Source organism: Numida meleagris, chromosome 13 (genome assembly GCF_002078875.1).
Source record: "Numida meleagris isolate 19003 breed g44 Domestic line chromosome 13, NumMel1.0, whole genome shotgun sequence".
Taxonomy (NCBI): domain Eukaryota; kingdom Metazoa; phylum Chordata; class Aves; order Galliformes; family Numididae; genus Numida; species Numida meleagris.
In genome coordinates, this window is record NC_034421.1 from 7,953,355 (window position 1) to 7,973,718 (window position 20,364).

Sequence of the window (20,364 nt, forward strand, 5' to 3'; positions counted from 1 at the left end):
CACCTAGAGGATGCAGTTAGGTTGTCTCCTTATCCCATGTCCCTTACATTTGCACTATGTGCCATGCCTTGTCTGTGCTCTACACCCTTCCTTAATTTTGGCTGCTCTTTCTTGGATATTAAATTGCACGTCCTTTGGGACAAGGATGCTGTTTGGGGAGCATCGATTTGTATTACATTTCCTCTTACAGAACATTTAAGAGAAAAATTGGAAGTGACTTTTTTTCTTTTTGACTGATTACATGTGAAGGTGCTATTTCCTATCTACAAGAAGAGCTGGGTGCTTTCTGAAGGAAAGATTTGTATTTTCAAATAGTTTATGTGCTGTGTCAGCGTTTGCAGTGCATGTTCACGTTGCATCTGACTTTATATGGGCTGTTCAGTAGATTGTTTAACTACTGGGATGTGCCAGCAAGTGAGGCTGAATTGTGTGCACTTCTTTTCAGCATTAACTTCACTGTTCCCGAAGGCTCCTTGATAGCTGTTGTTGGTCAGGTTGGCTGTGGAAAGTCTTCATTGCTGTCTGCGTTACTGGGGGAGATGGACAAAAAGGAAGGCTACGTGGTTGTCAAGGTGTGTGACCTGTATGACAAATTGCTCAGCTATTTGTAGGTATTGCCGGAGTGATTCTAAATTTGCAAGTGAAATGTAGAAGAGACAGCCTTACAAATGAATGCACATGTGGCCCGATTTCCTGGCAAGCCATATTTATGCCATAGCCCACACTCTGTTAAGCATTAACTCAGCTTCTAAATTTGTCAATTTCATGTTTAGCCAAATAGACAGAATAGTGGAAGTCTCAACGTTAAGTATTCTGTTGAGTCTTGCTGGCAGCCAGATATGGGGGAAAGAGACCCTATTACATGTACTCCAGGATGAGGAGGAGTAATATTAAGTCGTATCTTCTTAGACATCAGAAAGTTGCAAGGGGAAAGGGTACACAGAGATACCCAAACATGGGAGAAGCTGCTGTTTCATTTAACAAAATCTGTTGCATTTGAAAAAAATAAAAAATTGCATGTTTGGTCATCTCCAAAGTTGTTCTAGAAAAACTAAGATAAGAACTGAGCAACTGATAATCAGTGCCGAGAGAAGGTAGAACTGTGCTTCAAAGCAAGTTATTTTGCAGCAGCCAAGTCTTTTCCTTTGAAGTGACATTCTTATACGAGAGCAACTTCCTCTACTTTTAGCAGAAATCTCTTGGCAGGGATGCATTTGTTAAACACTCCTGCATTCCATATTAAATTGTTTTACGGTGAACATAATTTATGGCTAGATGAAAGAGCAAAGCTGTAATGACTTTTAACATCCAGTAATTGTGTAAATATTCTCTAAACAAATGTTTCTTCTAAGTTTATGTTAGGGAATCATGTTTTGTTTGAAGTCTTTTATTTTCCACCAACACACTTCGTTACATTCACTTGCAGAGAGGATTAAAAATATAACATATTGTAGGAGGCACACATTTGTCTGTGTGATTCCAAAATGACCATAGGCAATTTGTGAAGTATATAGCACTGCCAACCTCACAGGGCCCCGCTTTGACTTTGTGTGCAGTCTTTTTGTCTGAAGTCCTAAGGACCTTTAATTTTCTCGCAGGGCTCGATTGCTTACGTTCCTCAGCAAGCCTGGATCCAAAATGCAACTTTAGAAGATAATATTATCTTTGGAAGAGAGATGAATGAGAGCCGGTACAAGCGTGTTATTGAGGCTTGTGCACTTCTACCTGATTTAGAGATTCTTCCTATGGGAGACAGAACAGAAATAGGAGAAAAGGTATTTAAATACCCACTCTACTATAATACTGCTGTTACATGTAGATAACACCATATGACTTCTGTTCTACTTTCTCTTAAAGTTATATTGAATTGAAAACATGCAGAGTGAAATCCTCTAGAATAGGGGGGCAGATTTGAACAATATGTATTTTCTTTAACACTCAAAGGCGAGAAATGTTTTCTAAATTACAAGAGTAAAAGCATCTTAACAATGCCTGTTTTTAAACAGCTCTGAGTTGTGGTGGTCATAGAGCATAAACACTTGTGGAAACAGGAGAACCTTCTAAACACTTCAAGGGGGGAGTGTGTAGGAGAATTTGTCTGGGTTTTCTTTTGGCTTTTGGTTGCAAAAATACGTGCAGTGTGATATTTAGAAACTTGCAGAAATGAGTTAGTGGTCTGGCTTACAAGCAGGGCCAGGTGTCCCTTGAACGCGTGGCCAGCTGTGTGTAGGTAACATGCTTGGCATTCTGCTAAGCTGATGCCCTCCAGAGGACGGGGAGGGATATGTAGAGATGTGTGCTTTGCCTGTTGGCCAGTTTTAGATGGGGCATAGCTGCCAACTGTCAGCCTCAAGTCCAGATTTGGTTAAGTGTGCGCAGTTATTTTCCTTAAGAGAAATTTGGCTGGTGAGAAGGCCAACCAATCTGTAGGGTGTGCTCAGAGTTTGTTCGTTAGATCAGGGGAAGCACTGTAGAAATAAGACTGAGAGGAGAATCAGCCTCTAAATGTACAGAATTAAGTATGTCTGGTCTGTATTAATTCCTTACAAGAACAGTAAACAGCACTTTTCTTGTTTTCTAGCCCCTCATTGGCAGTGACGTAAGTTAATAGACAGACTTCCTTCTAAGGGGATTTTGGCTGTAGTTTTCATGCTACAGTAGTGAATAATTTGTGATAAGTATCTGTTTCAGTCAACGCTGAAATTTCTCTGGTTTGCATAAATCTCCCATGGCTTTTGTATTTCACAAGCAGTACGCTTCTTTCACTACAGCAAGACATCTCCTTTTAGATGTAAATGAAGGATCATATTTTCTTGTTTTCCCCAGGGTGTAAATTTATCTGGAGGACAGAAGCAACGAGTTAGTCTTGCTCGGGCAGTCTACTGTAATGCAGATATCTATTTATTTGATGATCCTTTATCTGCTGTTGATGCTCATGTTGGGAAACATATTTTTGAAAAAGTTATTGGACCAAAAGGAATCTTGAAAAATAAAGTACGTAATGATGTAATAACTTGTCTTTGGGAATGGTTTGTTTTTCTTTGAGTTCAAATGATTCCACGTTGCCCAAATTTCACCTTTAGACTTTTGCTTTAAACATCAGAAAAATAAAAGGATCCTTCTGAGATTTTTTTTTAGAAATCCTAAAACACTTAGTTTTTATAATAAGATATACTTTGATTTCTCTTATTCAAAATTCTGTGATGAAAAAGTCAAAAGTTGTTTTCTTTGAAATGCTGCATGCCTGTCCATAATTTTTGCTGTATTGTGCACAGAATTAAAGCCATGAGAACACAAGTTTAACCACCATATTTACTAGTTTGAGATGTTAGAATAATTTTTTTTTTCTGCTATTTAGACACGGGTTTTAGTAACCCACTCAGTGAACTATCTGCCTCAAATGGATACAATTCTGGTAATGACTGATGGAGAAATCTCTGAGATGGGCTCCTACCAGGAGCTGCTGAAGCAAGATGGAGCTTTTGCAGAGTTCCTTCGTACGTACGCTAACGCTGAACAAAGCACAGAGGGCAGTGGTAAGCTTCCAAGTAAATCCTCTTCTGGATAATCTGATAGATGACATGTTAAGGGATTCATGTTGAAGGAAAAATATTAGTTGTATTGGTTATAACTGCTATTCCTCTTAATATACCTGTAGGTAGAAGCGGTTTTTGAGGGCGCTGGAGATTGTGAGATGAAATGCGCGTTCTTTTTCTTAAAACTTAGCAAAATATGGCACAGTTCTGTAGTGGAGTAGCTATCACTCAGATCAAAATTAAAGTTACGAAATCCAGTAGGAGCTGGGGGTTTTTACACCTTTCCCTGTGCTTCTTTATGCAGGTAACTCCTTTGGTGAGCTGCATCTAAAATTAACCTACCACTTTGCATTAAAAAAGCACCTACGTTTGTCTTGCTTCTAGTACTTGTTCCATTCTCTGGCTTGTAGTGTGGGTGATTTGCTGATGCCACTACTACTGCAGCCAGTTGGGTTTGTGTGGATTCCTAGCTGTGCCATGGACTGCTCTGGTCACGCCTTCCCCTTTCAGACTGGTAGCTGTTGCTGCAAAACCTCTTGTTTTGGCTGTAGCAAATGGTTACTTTAAGGCTACCTGTCTTATGACTGTTTTCCTTATATTTCTCATACAAACTGATTAGAGTAGCAGATGCAGACTTCTGTTTTAAGGGGCTTGGAGCCAGGAGTTTTGCTGTTGGTTTTTTTTTGTTGTTGTTGTTCCCAAGTGGCTTCTTTGTAACTTCAGTTTGCCCTTGCAAAGCATAGAGCTGTTTTTAGTGTGTTTGCAGGGAGTAAAAGTGGTAAAACTTACAGAAGTAAGGTTTAAATAAGTAAGTTGCTCTGAAAGTAATGCCTTCTATTTATTTGCATGGAAACAACAACAGATATGAAGAGCACAATAACATTATTTGATAGAGCAAATTCTCAGCTACAGAACACTATTTTTCAACATAGTCATTACACTTAGTTGTGCATTTTTGCCAATGATGAACAAGAGCTGCATGCCGTGCTTGTAAAGGTCTGTATGAGCAGAGGTGCCTCACTGGTCACTGTTGCCACTGCTGAGATGCACTACCAGCACTTCACTGTGCTACATCCACTGTTTGGTCTTCATCAGTGTTCAGCAAGCATTGATGAATGTCAGTGGGTGTCATTTTTTTCCACATGGAGGAGTTCAGTTCCACACCATTGCTTCATCCACACCTCCACGTCAGATGCCATTGTGTCAGAGTGCCCCTCTGCTGCTGTCTGTTACGTGGCGACAACGTGTAACCGGATGGTGGTGGGAGGGCTCAACCTCTGCTGCCATCCCACCTACACCCACCTCTGGTGTCCTGGACTGACATAATAAAACAGGAGATGTTACTTATGGAGCAACCCTCATATTTTTTAACTGTCTGGTTTATGTTTGGTCTTGAATGCAGTGCCTGAAAGATAAAGTATATAGCAGAAGTAACAGTTCTAAATCTGTTCTACATTGTGTGGAGTTTACTTGAGGTGAAACAATATGGGTAGGCTGTCCCCCAGCATTTAGATATGTGCATTTAAAGCTGGAAGATCTTTCAGCTCTGATTTTGTGAGGATCGTACTCACAATTTGGCTGTGGTGTGGAACGTAAGGGGAGTAAAAATACTCTGAAAACTGTTAAGAGTCTGGATTGTTGAGGTTTTTGTTTTTTGGGTTTTTTCTCCCCTTAAATAATTCTGTGGACTTCATTTCCCAAATTCTAGCTCTTGTCCAGCAGAGTTGAAATCTGCTTTGTGGAAAACATGGGATGGTAGCAGTATTCATGTAACCATGCTTGACTTCTGTAAAAAATAAGTAATTTTTCTTCCTTACTGCTACAGCTGGGAAACAATTTATTGAATCCTGAGTTTGAAAAGAAGATGGCTTACTTGCTCAGTGTCTTTACATCATACACGAGGTAGAAGAGTGTGTGTTTAATAATAAAAATGGCCACTTCTGCTTTACGGGCTGAGGTTTCATATCAGCAAGAAAAAGCACTGCACCTTCCCAGTCACTGCTGTCTCTGAGTACAGAGCACACCCATGTTTTATGGCTGTGCTTTCTAACAGCATGAAGCTGAGTTGGACTCAGAGCACTATTGAATGGTTACATGAATACATGTTTGATAGATAGGTTGGCTTGTTCAGTGCCTGTAGATATGGATGTGTGCTTCCCTCCTTTGGCTTCTGGAAAGGCAAGAGTTAAATAGTGAGCTGTGTTGGCTCTGACCTAAATGTTGTTGTGGAATCTAGATGTGTTAGTTCAGGAAGCACCTGCCTGGGTCAGGAAATAATCTGACTTCCTCTTAAATTCATTTTACTTACCTTTTAGCAAAAATCAGCTTTTCTGTTCTCCTTGGTATGGTAAAAACTAGCTGTAGTCTCTGCCTCAAGTGGCAGAAGCAAACTGATTCCAGATGAGTGCTGTTAAGGTATCAAGATACTTGGAAGAGTGAAGTTTCTCACAGTTCCTTACTAATCCAGCCATGCTGGGTGATCACAGAATCATTAAGATTGGAAAAGACCACTAAGAGTATCTAGTCCAGCTGTCAACCCATCACCTGTGCCCAGTAAACCATGTCCCTCAGTGCCACATCTAAGCTCGTCTTGAACACTTCCAGGGACAGTGACTCTCCTGCTTCCCTGGGCATTCTATGCCAGTGCATCACCACTATTTCTGAAAATAATTTTTTCCTAATATCCGGTCTGAACCTCCTTTGGTGCAATTTAAGGCCATTCCTGTTGTCCTATCACTGTTGCCTGGGAGAAGAGGCTGACTCCCACCTCACCACAACCTCCTGTCAGGGAATTGTAGAGGGCGATAAGGTCTCCCCTGAGGCTCCTGTTCTCCAGTCTGAACCATCCCAGGTCCTTCAGCTGCTCCCAGCAGGACTGTGCTCCAGACCATTCACAGCTCCATTGCTCTTCTTGGGAAACAATCCAGGGCCATAGTATCTTTCTTGTAGTGAGAAACCCAAAACTGAATGCAGCACTGGAGGTGATGACTGGGGACTGCACAGTAGATGAGACTAAGGAAGCTGATGCTGCCACAGCTCTCCTCTCATTGCAGTTCTGCATTGAAGGCACGGTAAAGGTGTGGCACGGAGCTGCACCTATGTGGACAAAAGTTGTCACTCTTAAAACGTGATGATACATGTCTTTATTGTTGAGAATAGGGAGTCTCTAAGCTTCTTAAATGAAGCTTCTTCCGTGCCATTGAGGAAGACTAATACGATAGTTCCCTGTATATTCTGGGGTTAATTTGAGGTTGCCTTGGAGTTACTCTTTGATTTCTGCTCCCCACCCCTCGATAGTGATTCACTAGAAGTAAATTTAGTGATCTGTCGCTTGCAGCCTTATGGTTTGGATTTCTTTTTTTCTTTGAGGCTGCCTTTTTTGTTTTAATCCAAGGAGTGGTATTAAAAAGATCAGTTTCAGTGAATTTGATCCTGCCTTGAGCATTTGTTTGTCTTCGTGGTTTAGGTTGTGCTACTTTAATGCATTTATGCTTGTGAAGGTTGAAAATGGTTTTTCTGGAAAAAGTTAATTATATATGCTTTTAGACTCAGATCCTTCGTTAGAAAGAACGAATCAACCTCTGGAAACAGGTAACTGCTTTCTTGCCTTGCGGCTTTTACTAGTGCTTGAGGTAGAGCAATACTAGTAACTGTACTGCATTCACAAAAGAGATTGAGTCATTATTAGAAGATTTCAGCTATATAACAGGGTATTTGCTTGGTTTGCATGTAACTTGTGTGTGTACAGTAATTCCCGTGCTGACTTGTAGATAATTAATTCACCAGTAGTGATTCGCTATCTCAAACATTTGCGGAGGGAAGCTTTAAATAAACTTGAAAGTTGAATCTCGCACTCTGGATTTAGGAGTATAATGAATGTAGTCTGAGAGGGAGAGCTCGGTATTGACACACGAAGGTGCCTTTTGTTGTCATTTATTTAGTACTTTATATTCAGGATTTACTGTGGCAATCTTCAGTACTTTTCTCTCTCAGAAGGTAAATGCCATATAAGTATGAAATCTCTGTAGCCTATAACAAGACATCAAATTTAAGAGCTGTTAAGGAAGGGTGGTTTACTTGTGGCTTTCTTATTTTGATGTGGGTTTAGAGCTTCAGTGATGCTCTAAAGTGATATACTGGCTTTCATATGGGACTCCTATAAAAGAAAACATATCAAGTGCTTAAAATAACCAACAGTATCAAATTTCTTTTAAAAATAAGAACTAAATAATTGAAGCTTTCACTTTTGCCATTGCTTTTGGTCTTTTTTTTTCCTTCCTGCTTTTGGACCACTCTGAACAGTTTAGCTTTGGGTTTTTAGAGTTTTGCAGAACAGCTTTAAGTTCAAGCAGCCCATCCTTAGTGTATTGATGAACTGATTTATGCATATGTATTTTGCCTTCTTACAAAAATGTGAAGATTTCAAATTCTAAATCTACACTAATTTTCCTGCATATCTCTTTAATAAATGCAGGTGAGCTTTTTTCTGTCTGCACAGACTCTTAGATGCAAAATTATTTTATTACAAATTCTGAATTAACATTTATACATTAAAATAGAGTTTCACCTAATTATCAGTAATATTTTAGGGGTCACAATCATTTGTATTAGGAAAATGATGACATAATTTGAACGTAGACATTTTATTTATGTGTTACATTGAATTAAGTTGTTAGGAGAAATCTTAATTCAAGATGATAGGTTTCATGAAGTGTTTTAGGCACCTGTCTTATGTGTTCTGCATCTTGTTAGAAGTGGGATGTTGTGGGGTAACAAAACTTGCTTATTTTGTTCACTGACATTTGTGCAAAAATCTCTCTGCTTAAATGAATCTGATAACTATGGTTGCTTAAAAACATGGGGCTTTTGTATGTTGCGTTCTGCTTCATTTTGCAGGAAGGCTCAAAGTTAGTGGCACCTGTCATCTGTTTTTGTAGCTTTACTCCATTTACTAGAATGTCTGCTCATTGTGTTCTAAAATAAAAATAATTTGACTTAACGGTATTAAAGATGTGGTTTGAAAAGCAGAAGATTGTTAGTGTTGGCCTTTTTTCCCCAGAGTGAGTCATAGTGCAACTTGGTATTTTGGGCTTTAACACCAAGTATGTTTTCATAACTATGTTAAATTATTATTACTGACCTATAATTGGAGGAAAATAGAAAAATAAATATTCCCTGTGTTGTCAACTAATCCTTTTGGGTTGGAACTAGGCTAATATGCTCGTCTGATCAATTATCTGTTAGCGTATGTAAATGCTCCTGTGTTCTACTGTTTATTTGTGCAACAAGACTGCACTTGTCATTACTGAAGTTCAACCACTGTATCTCATCACTATCACTTCCATATTTTCTTTTTTTTATTTTTTCTCCCGCAGATGCAAGTAGTCCATCCGCAAAGGAAGGAAAGCCTGTAGAAAACGGAGTCCTTGGGAATGAAACCTCTGGAAAGCTGATGCATAGGTTTGTGGTCCTCTTTTTCCTCTATTTTTTCCAAATTTCCTGTCCTTTTTGTCAGCTGTGAACAAACAGTAACTTAGTGTTCATGGTATTTGTTGGAGGAAAATATCGTGCTAGGTCCAGAAGCTTGAAGGAGGTGAGTCTGTTGCCGCTCCATGGCTTCAGGTACTCTAGAGGTACGATATTTTTGGAAGCAAGTGTGATTACTCAACCAAGATTTATTTGACTACCTAGCCAGTTAGCTTGTATCTGAAGATGGGTACTAGAGAACTGAATGTTATCAGAGGGGATTAGAAGTGTGCAGTGCAGAGGGGAGAGGACCAGTGATAGTCACTTGCTAGGTGATGGCTGATTAGGAGATTGATTATCACCAGAGAAATGCAAACTAGTCACTTGTAGCCATAGGCCCTTGAAATCTGTCTATGAAGCAAACACCTGGCCTGGACAAGTCTTAAAAAAATAATAAAAAAAAAAAAAAAAACAAACTGTACTTTTAAACAGGCAGCTCAGTAACTCCTCAACGTACAGCAGAGAGACGGGGAAGTCACAGCAGCAGAGCAGCACAGCAGAGCTACAGAAGCCTCTTGCAGAGAAGAATTCCTGGAAACTGACAGAGGCTGACACAGCAAAGACCGGGAGGGTAAGGTCTCCTGCTCCCACTTCCTGTGCTATATTTCAGTTTCAGAAAAATCCCCATGACTGGGAAAAAAATAGCTTCTAAAGACCATGTAGCAGGAGCAAGAAGGAGCTGAGTGGATTGCCTCTTGTTCTGTAGAAATTCACTGAAGCGTTACTGTTTCCTCTGTTCTTAGAGCTGTGCTCCACATTTGCTCACAGAAAGGATGATGAACCCCTCATCCAAGCTTAAAAGAAAGAAAAAACTTGCAGCTTGATTTTTTTTTGTTGTTGTTGTTTTATTGGGTTTTTTTTTTTTGGAAAGAGATTGCAGAGTTGTGACAAATTAAGTCACCTAGTGAAGTCTGTCCTTCGGCATGGAATTTTAAGCCAAGATTCCACTGTAAACACAAGTGTCTAATCCCAGGATACTCAGGTCTTTCTGAGAAACCTGAGAGTGAGGTTCCTGGGAAAATGGTAGTTACACCTCCTAGTAATGCTGCTCCTGTCCTCTGTTTTATAATAGATCATAGAATTCAAAACTTGTGGAGCAAGGGTTTAACTAAAGACTGTATAATCATGTGGTAAAAAGAAAGAGACAAAAACTGAAACTCCCCAGTGGAGTTTTTGGCTCTGTCACTGATGCTCTGTTTTACTTCAGGCGGTGCTGTCCCTTCCCTTCTCTTGAAAGAAAAGGGAAAGGTGATGCATGCCTGCCCTCAAGGGATGTTGGGTTGACACAGCTCCACAGAGCATCTTATAGTTTGTGCTTCTGGGTAGTGGCTTTATACTATGTGACTGTCATGTTTTCATACCTTGATGCGAAATACTAGTTTTAAATAGAGGGTGAGGGAATGGGAACTGTTGGCTTTGAAACTTAAACAGCAAAATGAAAGTATTTTTTTTCCTCTTTCACTCTTCAGGTAAAGACAACAGTATACTGGGAATACATGAAAGCTATTGGACTCTATATTTCTTTTCTGAGCATTTTCCTCTTTATGTGTAACCATATAGCCTCCCTGGCTTCCAACTATTGGTTAAGTTTATGGACAGATGATCCTGTTGTCAATGGGACACAGCAGTACACAAATGTCAGACTGGGAGTATATGGAGCGCTGGGAATTTCTCAAGGTTTGCCTGGTTTACCTATTTTAAGAGTAGCTCATTCAGAATGTTTCTAATGCTCTTGTTGACCTTCTATTCCCAGAACTGCAGCAGCAGTTTGCTAAGGACAAAGTGGGTTGTTTTTTTTTTTTGTCATGTAAAGATGAAGGCACTATGGAGAGCCTAGCTCAGTGGGTTTTTTGTGTCCTTTTTGTGGTCAGTTTTTTTTTTAATATGAAGTGTAACACCCAAAGTAGGATGTGCAACAGCTCACTTTAAAGTTATCATAAAAATCCTAATAAAAATTAAATGCCTCCTTAAAATCAAGTGCCCTTGACTCAGGGAAGGCGCTCAAATATTATAGTTTTTGTAACGGAGAAACAAATTCTTCCATGAGAGTAATGTGCTGTCTTCACTGAAAAAGCTTTTGAATAATTACAGTTAAACATGGTGATTATCTCAAAATCTCAGGATTATTGCACCAGATCTGTGACAATTCTAAGTGATGACAAAGTGGATAAAGGTGTTTTGTGTGAGAGTTGAGAGCAATTAAAAACCAAGTTGTCTTTTCCAGGTATTGCTGTGTTTGGCTACTCGATGGCTGTGTCAATAGGAGGAATATTTGCTTCACGATATCTGCACCTCGACCTGCTGCACAATGTCCTCAGGTCTCCAATGAGTTTCTTTGAACGTACACCCAGTGGAAATTTAGTGAACCGTTTCTCTAAGGAGATAGATACCATTGACTCTACCATTCCACCAATCATCAAGATGTTCATGGGCTCAACATTTAATGTGATTGGGGCTTGTATCATCATTTTGCTGGCCACACCTCTAGCTGCTGTCATTATTCCACCTCTGGGACTTCTCTACTTGCTTGTGCAGGTAGGAGGTGTTGGCCAGTGTCAGCTGGACCAGAAATTACTTGTCCTCTATGTAAGACAATGGACTAGGATGGATTTTAATGTTTAACTTGTGTCATTCTTAGCTGATGGTGCTTTGCGCAACTTACGGATTAGTTGATCCATCTCCTTATGTTTTCAAGTGTAAAATGACTTCTGTGTGCGAAAGTTAATCCTCTATTACCTAAACAGCCTTTGCAAAAATGCCATTAAACTTTGTGGCAAACTGTATGTGGCTTGTTGCTTAGAGCTCATATATGGAAAATGTATGGGCTTTTCTAAACTATCTTCCAAATGGAAGAGTAACTTTCAGAGGCTTATGTGTGCATTTCTGTTGAAATGCCCATTTTGTTAGAAGGTTGTTTACAGATCAAGAGAAACTATGACAGCCTTTCAGTCCTGTCTTGCATAGGCAAGATATGCTTGCTTCAGTTTGCTTTACTGTTAGGTATTTGATAGATGTAGTACGCACCTGTGAAAAGGAGCTGGTTTCTGGCTTTGACTGCTGAGTTAGTGCATCTGTAAAGCTGTGCTAGTGAGTCTTAAAGGCAATGATGCATGATGTAGAGACTCAGAATTTTGTACTATTGAAGTAAGTTTGCAGAGAAGAGTGAGTGGTAGTGGCTATTAGATGAGATAGTTTGGCATGTGTTTATAGATGTATATAGCGGTCATTTTAGGTTTAGAAGTTTTGGAGGAGGCATGTATTTCTCTGTGTAAGTTGAATGTCTGCTACCAACAGCCCAAAGGGCTGGGAGCTCTCTTGTGATTCCCTCTGTCTTGTCAGATGCAATCTGGCTGTAACCACAATTTTCATATTCTGATTTGCAGAGATTTTATGTGGCCACTTCTCGCCAGCTCAAACGCCTTGAATCTGTTAGTCGTTCTCCTGTGTATTCTCACTTCAATGAGACCCTTCTGGGAGTCAGTGTAATTCGAGCCTTTGAGGAGCAGAAACGTTTTATAAAGCAGAATGACATGAAAGTGGATGAAAATCAGAAAGCTTATTATCCAAGCATTGTTGCAAACAGGTAATGGTGGGGTTGAAATATTGAAAGATGATTATAAACAGAGAGGGTATAGTTCTGTTGCCTGTGTGCCTTGTCAGTCACCTGTCTGTATTTGCCCTTGGTAGGGAAGCCTTTGTGAATATACCTGTTTTCTTAAACTTGTTAAATGGAATTAAGGTTAATTCTGAGTTTCCCTTGTTTATAGTTCCTGCCTTACATCTGCGTAGTATTCTTAAAAGTTGTGGTTCATTGGTTCCAACGTAACCACATCTGCTTTCTGAACTAAACCAAAAATTAATGCCTCTGAAGGGTTTATTTGTATCTGTATGCTTTTTGCATGCTGCTAGAGCAGAACATCAGGTGCCTTGTAGTTCCTGTGTCACTGGCAATACTCAGATGCCACGTTACTAATCTTTTTAAAAACAAGATATGTGACAGAACAGTAGTTCACTGCATTCATGATTGTCTGTGGATGTTACTGGAAAGATGTGTTATGTCTTTCTCTATTGCAGATGGTTGGCGGTACGTCTGGAGTATGTGGGGAACTGTATTGTTCTCTTTGCAGCATTGTTTGCAGTGATTGCACGCAACAAGCTCAGTCCGGGGCTGGTTGGTCTTTCAGTGTCCTACTCACTGCAGGTAATTATACCTTTATTAAAGTAACCGTGACTGCATCAGAAAGCCAAAATCTTGCTCAGACTTTGAAGAGAATATAAGGTACATAAAATTTTGAAAAATTGTTTTGTGTAAGATGTCTTTAAACTTCTTTTCTTGCAGATTACAGCATACTTAAACTGGCTAGTTCGTATGTCATCAGATCTGGAAACCAATATTGTTGCTGTAGAAAGAGTCAAAGAATATGCGGAAATGGAGAAGGAGGTACAGTGAGTTGTTCATCACAGTTAACGTTTGATGTTTCCTAGGACTTGCAGTTATATCATTTGATGTGGTTACCTGCAGCCTAAGTGGCTAGCTTGAACAAGACCGTAAGGGAGCTACAGTTGCCTTGATGCTTTATTCCTTTTCATCTAGAATATCTTTAGTTGTTACTGAGATATTTCAATTGTGCTCATTAGACAGGCTTGTGTATGTTGCACAAACACCATCCCAATGAAGCAATCAACCCTTCATTAGCTCTGGAGCAGTATTTATTTGAAGGTGATGCCCTGAGACAGGACTACTGTGCTCTGGGTCCCCTCCAGTTTTCACACTCACCACACCTCACATGCAGAGCTTGAGACTGCAAGTCTTTGCCTCATTTTGAGCTCATCTATGGAAGACAGCAAAACGGGCAGCTTCCTGGGGATCCTCTTGGAGCCAGGACACCGATGTTCCCCTTTGGGGCTCTGTCAGTCCAGGTTGCCAGGTGTCATGTCCCATGGTCAGCAGAAAAACTCACTAAGTTGAGGTGATGGCAGCTGTCCTGTTGAGAAGTCTCTTCCATGTCAGACCTTTCAGTTCACCCTCCCTGGTGCCTTTGGACCAGTGCTTTCTTCCACTTAGTTCTGTGTAGAAGTCAGCACCCTCTTCAGAGCTCTTTCCAGCCCATTTACCAGCCTGTGGGTGAGTGCAGCTGGATATGTCCTCTGAGCTGATGGAGTTGATGTTGCTTAGTGCTCTCACGGCCTGTAAGGACAGGCTGTATCTTAGTGTTCCACGGGGAACACTTAGTGTACCACAGTGTAGTTCCTGTGGGTGTTTTTGGAGTGTATACACCAATATTTATGCCATATTATTTAGGAAACTTGCTGTGAGTTAACCAGAGAATCTGTGCAAATGTGATTTTGTTTTTAAGTGCTTCAAGATTTTTTTATTGGCTTGTTTCCATTTTTGCTCTCAGTGAGGCAGATAAAGAGGAGCTACCTTTTTGCTTTGATTCAAATTGCCTGTGAAGTTATCACATCTGTAGCTGTGCCCCTTTTGGCTATGGTACACAGTTCCCCTGGCTCCTCTTTGACGTGCCTGTCACTGGATAACCTGACTTGTGTTATTATGTTTGCAACCAAACCTTAAGAGGACCCTTTCTAAGACTTTTTTTTCAGGGTCTGGTAGCAGTTTGATATTTATATGGTTAAAAGCCTCTTTGTTTGGCACTGGCAGTGGGATGTGTTCTTTCCTCTCTGACCTGTGTGGGAGGCTAAGGCAGCGGCTGATTACCAACCTGGAAATCTTAGTCTCGGTTAACTGCTTGTAGTTGCATGCCTCTCTTTCCCAATGGTTTCATTACTGTGGTGGCTGTGGACAAACAGGTTATCCAAATGTGTACTGCCTCTTTGTGCTATTTATAAGAGGAAACTTTAAGAAGCAAAGCACTTGTGTATGTAGCCAAGGGTTTTGCTATCACCATTTCATCTGACTTCAGGCAGCTTTTTCCTTTTTATTTTTTCACAGTAATCATCACAGTTCCATTTGCAAGTTACACAATAAGGAGGATTTTTCTTGATTGCTTTTCAGTCCTCTGAGGGAAGTCAGTTGTGGGAAGAAGTGATCAGATATGCTTGTGTGGTTGTTTCAGGCTGAGTGGAGTATTGAAGAAACTGCCCCAGCCAGCACCTGGCCTGAGGAGGGGAAGGTCGAGTTTCGAGGCTTTGGTTTACGTTACCGGGAAGACTTGGATTTGGTTCTGAAAAATATAAACATCACCATAAATGGGGGTGAGAAGGTACTGACTTTGAATTAATAGCAGACCATTACTGTATTATAAATATTCATACATCAGCCAAAGAAGAGTCTCACTCCCTTCTGGTAGTGGCAGTCTTAGGTCCTTGAGAGCAAGAGCTTCATTAGAGTCAGTCTTAATGTAAATGGCAGCTGCAGTGAGCCCTTACCAGATTATCTGGATTTGGCCAAACTCTGATGGAGATAGATTTGTGTGTGTATCTACTGTATATTCTCACGTATGCCCAAGTGCCCCACGTTGCATGACAGCATACAACATACCTGGGAGACACATCTACTATCAGGCCTCTTTAGTTGGCGTATCCAACTAGGTATTTCCTTTTTTTTTTCTGAGTGAATGCTGTCTACATGCAAATATGGGCAGAATGCTACATCAGGACTAGATAGAAAATGCAGATGGCAAGAGATGCATCAACCAACCAAAGTAGCAATTTTTAAAAAACATCTTTAGTAAAAAGAGAAAAGAATAACTGAAGACTTCAGTCTAACTGGGAAGCAAAATGTATACATGAAACTGAGTGCTTTTGCTATAAATTTTCTTTAAATTCAAAGAAGAGGAAATAAAGGTCAAGCCAGGAATTTAACTGTGAAGCATGAAGAGAAAAATAGAATAGTTAGGAAATCTTTTCCCTTTTCTACCTGATTCCATCTGCTTTTCCATAAAATTGAATAATTCTGTGAATGGATTGCAATCTTGATTACCTTTTATTTCCATAGCCTGTGATTTTTTTTTCTTCCTGTTAGATTAGCTTCTGCTAGTTGCGCTATTTTAGGGTGTCTTAGCCCAAGAAATATAACAACCTTTCAAGAAAGTCTATGTTGGATAGTCTTGGAAATGCTTTAACTCTGCCCTACTGTAAGATCTTCCTGTATTTCTTTCCAACAGATAGGAATAGTTGGAAGAACAGGAGCTGGAAAATCCTCCCTTACGTTAGGCTTGTTTCGGATCAATGAAGCAGCTGAAGGAGAAATTATTATTGATGGAGTTAATATCGCAAAGATAGGACTCCATGACTTGCGGTTCAAGATAACCATAATTCCTCAGGTAGGTATGAAACTCTGACATTGCCAGAGCTCATACTGTAACAGGGTGCTTTCTGCAATGTACTGGAGGAAATATATTTATTCCTTTTCTGATCTTTAGCTGTGAAATCGAGTCATTTTACTATGCTCTTTCGTACACTTGAAAACGTTTTTTACTTGTGCTAGGTAACAATTAGAAGCTTGGCTATGACTGAGTTGTGGAAGCAAAACTGTGGTCTTTGGACACGTGCACATTGTTAACTCCCTGTGCTGATGATTTAAACACTGTATACAGCTTAGCCTGAGTAGTAAGTCTGATCCCAGGATAACAGCTGCTCAGGGGTCCCATGGTAACCTACAAACTGTTGTTCTTTTGACAAGTAGGGGAGAAATAATGTCTTGAGCGTTGCCACTTGTGGGGGGCCTTCTGGAGTGTATCTAGATACCAGTGTTGACTGATACTAGATCTCTACTTTTTAGAAATAGAATTAAGTTACTGTGTGGTCTAGTTATGAAGGCCTGGGATTTTGTGTTGCTGTTTCAAGCTTTATGTGCACTTATTGGGCTTTTGTACAAAGAAAGCATTCTGACCTCGAAGCGTTGTGAGCTTTGTACTACTCTTCAGCCACAGAGGTCTGCACATAACCATCCCAGTCTAGCCCAGTGCCTGAAAAAGTGAAGTCTAACTTCTTAATTCAGTAGATTGGCTTGCTTGCAACTGCAGCTGCACATGCTGTTTTCCTTTCACTATTTAAGAAAAATTTTTGGAGTGCTTGCTGTGTTCTGCATGGATTGTCAATTATGTTCTTCTGTGAGTAGGATCCAGTATTATTTTCTGGTTCTCTGCGTATGAATCTCGATCCTTTTGACCAACACTCTGATGAAGACATTTGGAGGTCTTTGGAATTAGCTCACCTGAAAAACTTTGTGTCATCCCTTCCTGATAAACTTAATCATGAATGTGCTGAAGGTGGAGAAAACCTCAGGTAAGCTAAAAAATGGTGCTTGCCTTAAGAGTTAAGTGTGTGAACTGAGAAGTGTGGTCTCCAATCTGCAGCTAGACTTCCTACTTACAGAAAGCGTAGAGCTCACTTCGCACAAAAAAGGGGTACCTGGAACCTAGCAATAGCAGTGTTGTTTGTTTGTGGGTGGTTGTTGTTGTTGGTAGTTGTTTATTTTATTCTTGTGTGAGAATTTGAGGAGGAATTCTTAATGCATGACCAGGCAACCAACCTGTTAGGTTTTACTGAACGTGCTTGAAACTCTCAAGTTTGGGAATTAAATTTAAGGAATACTCAGAATGCTGTGACATTTGATTTCCAAGCTTGTGCAGTCTTGGAAAGGATTTTGGTAGCAGCAACCTGCTATTTATAGTTAGTGCTCTGAACTAATGATGGCTCATGCTCAAGAGATGTAGCTTTTCTATGGGAGTAGTTAGCTTGCATTTTATACCGTAACAGTTATGCATTCAGTCTATAGAAAGTTTGAAGTCCAGTTCTTAACTTTGCACTGATCCAGTGATCTAGACCGTTTGTAATGTCCTCTTTTATTACATTGCCTATATTTTGTTATGAGAGGGACATTGTAGTTAGGATGCTGCTACTACTTTATAGTGAAGTAGTAAGACTGACCTTACCTATTTTACTGGATTCCAGGGACATGAGAATAGTTCCAATGGGAATTGCTGGGCTTCGAAAAGAGTACTGTGAACTTATTGTGACCTTTTTTTTCCCCTCTCCATCCTCCCATCTGTGTAGTGTGGGACAGCGCCAGCTGGTGTGCCTGGCACGAGCTCTACTCAGGAAGTCCAAAATCCTGGTTCTAGATGAAGCCACAGCTGCTGTTGATCTTGAGACAGATAACCTCATACAGTCAACAATAAAATCTCAATTTGAAGAATGTACTGTTTTAACTATAGCACATCGTCTGAACACAATCATGGACTATACAAGGTGAAGTAATACCTTTTACTGTTTCTATCTTGAAGAATGGTGTGTGTGACTTGTAGCGTGCTCTGCTTTTATCTAGCACAGTGATGCTCATCTGTGTTGACCACTGTATTTTTAGCTCGCTCTCCACAGTGCTGCTGAAATTGAGGTTTAGATGGGTTTCTTGTTGCACTGCTGTTCTGCCACTTGTGTCCAGGCAAGCCAGGAAGGGAAAGGAGGCAAGAAGGACAACAGGAATCTGTTCCTGAGTCTTGCCCTAATTTAGGCTCAGATAGAAGAGGCATCAGAATTTTAGGGAGCACATAACCTGAACTGGGCACAGACAGCGTAAGGAATCAGAGGGGAAGTTGCTGCCTTTGTCAGAAGTTTATTTGATGTTTCTCCTTCCCTCGATTCTGCCTGTAGTTCATACGAGCTCCGTCATCTTCAGCAACCTTGCAAAGATGTGGTTGAGGGTAGATTTCGGCCTCTCAATTTCAATTGTAAGCTCTCTTGTCCTTTTCATCATAGTATGTCAGAGAGCAAAGCAACCACTGATAAGATTGTTTGCTCTTGTACGCCATTGCACTGTCAATACTGAAAGATAAGAGACAAGCATTGCATGTGCCACTGTCACCAGGTTAACACCCAGTTTGGTCGTGGCAGCCAGTAACGCCATGCAGCAGCAGCACTTACCTAAGGGCCTGGCCAGCATCTGCAGTGCCTGGCCATTGGCGGAGGTAGGTGAAGGGCACTTTGAACTCTGCACTGACTGTGAGTATAGTGACTTGCTTTGTGAACTTCCTAGTTACAGTTGTTTGCTTGCTTTACATACGCTGTATGTCCGTGTTTATATTTTGTCAGCAGAAGCTGCACAGCAGCAGTTGATGTGGTAGTGTTAGGGGAATGGTACCCTAAATCTCCTAATGTTTCAGCAGCTCTTACTTTGAGAGGAAGTGCTGCCATTTAGTTTCTGGTTGGCTCAGAGCACACTCAGTCTCACGTCTGCCTGCTACTAAGTAGACCAGACAGGCCTTCTGCAGCAAGGACAGAAGGATGGAGGTGAAAACCTCTCTTCACTCATTCAGTCTGGACTGTCTTCCCTTGCATAGAGTGGCTATGCTACTGTTAATTTATCTGTGTACATACACTGCATATTCACCAATGTTCTGAATTGACCTTCTTGTGACCTTTTTTAAAAAAATTTTCTTGTTTTACAGAGTTTTAGTCCTGGACAGAGGCGAAGTGGTGGAGTGTGATAGCCCGGACAACCTACTTCAGGCAAAAGGCCTTTTCTATAGCATGGCCAAAGACTCAGGATTGGCATAGGATTTGAATGTGAATGGGGAAGGAGGAGGTGATGCATTCAAACAAATGTAATTTCCCCTGAGCCGGTGTGAATTCGGTTACAGACCTAATGTAGTCAGCCACAGCACAGCAATGGAAGTAACATGAAAATGCAATATTTTTTTCTTCTCCTGTGTATTGATTTTAGCCAGCTTTAGGAGAAGCATATAAACTCTTTAAAACACTTCATAGTCTTTTAGTTCTTGCCTGACATCTGTCATTATATGCTCAAATGTAAGGTAGAATGATTCATCAGAGAAATTCTTAAAAGCTTTTTCTTTTCATCTGCTCTTATGTCCTGAAACCCATTTTTGTTTCAAGTATTTTTGCAAATGTTAGTTATTTGTTTGCTGATTCCTCATTTGATGAGCCATCTATTGTGATATGCACTTGAAACATTTTGTGGCATATAGTCCTAACGTCCAAAGACTTTCTTCTTGTGAAATAATGCTTGTGCCAGATTTTCTCATTATGGCATTTACTGTACATGGTTAATGCTTCTATGCATTCTCCTAAAGATTTTACATGTGTTTACATTGTATAGCAGCAAGTTCACTATGTCAGTAGTGCTGATGTGGAAAAAGCACAGTCAACTTCAGAACAGTATTTAAGTGTGTTTGGAGTGACGATCGCTCCAAAACCCAACTCCTGCATCACTTGGTCTGTTGCAGTATGCAGTACATGATTTTACACCCGGTTCATTCAGGAATTCTGACTTGGGTGGAGAATTCTGGTTATGCCTGTGGGGGCTAGGCTAAGAAGT

General features: G+C 40.4%; 1 protein-coding gene across 6 annotated transcripts in view; it reads left to right on the forward strand.

Moving 5' to 3' along the window:
- The window catches only part of ABCC1 (ATP binding cassette subfamily C member 1), a 49,149-nt gene extending 29,361 nt beyond the window's left edge, over positions 1–19,788 (forward strand). For 5 of the 6 annotated variants that reach the window (XM_021412002.1, XM_021412001.1, XM_021412005.1 and 2 more), the window contains exons 16-31: positions 446–572; positions 1,599–1,775; positions 2,827–2,994; positions 3,359–3,536; positions 8,912–8,996; positions 9,495–9,633; positions 10,532–10,739; positions 11,287–11,597; positions 12,446–12,645; positions 13,137–13,263; positions 13,402–13,503; positions 15,140–15,286; positions 16,190–16,348; positions 17,146–17,312; positions 18,084–18,278; positions 19,475–19,788. In XM_021412002.1, the coding sequence (XP_021267677.1) occupies positions 446–572; positions 1,599–1,775; positions 2,827–2,994; positions 3,359–3,536; positions 8,912–8,996; positions 9,495–9,633; positions 10,532–10,739; positions 11,287–11,597; positions 12,446–12,645; positions 13,137–13,263; positions 13,402–13,503; positions 15,140–15,286; positions 16,190–16,348; positions 17,146–17,312; positions 18,084–18,278; positions 19,475–19,583 (2,599 nt within the window). In that variant the 3' untranslated portion in view covers positions 19,584–19,788. Of the gene's footprint in view, positions 1–445; positions 573–1,598; positions 1,776–2,826; positions 2,995–3,358; positions 3,537–7,082; positions 7,128–8,911; positions 8,997–9,494; positions 9,634–10,531; positions 10,740–11,286; positions 11,598–12,445; positions 12,646–13,136; positions 13,264–13,401; positions 13,504–15,139; positions 15,287–16,189; positions 16,349–17,145; positions 17,313–18,083; positions 18,279–19,474 lie in introns of all 6 variants that reach the window. The other variant, XM_021412006.1, reaches the window with a different exon arrangement.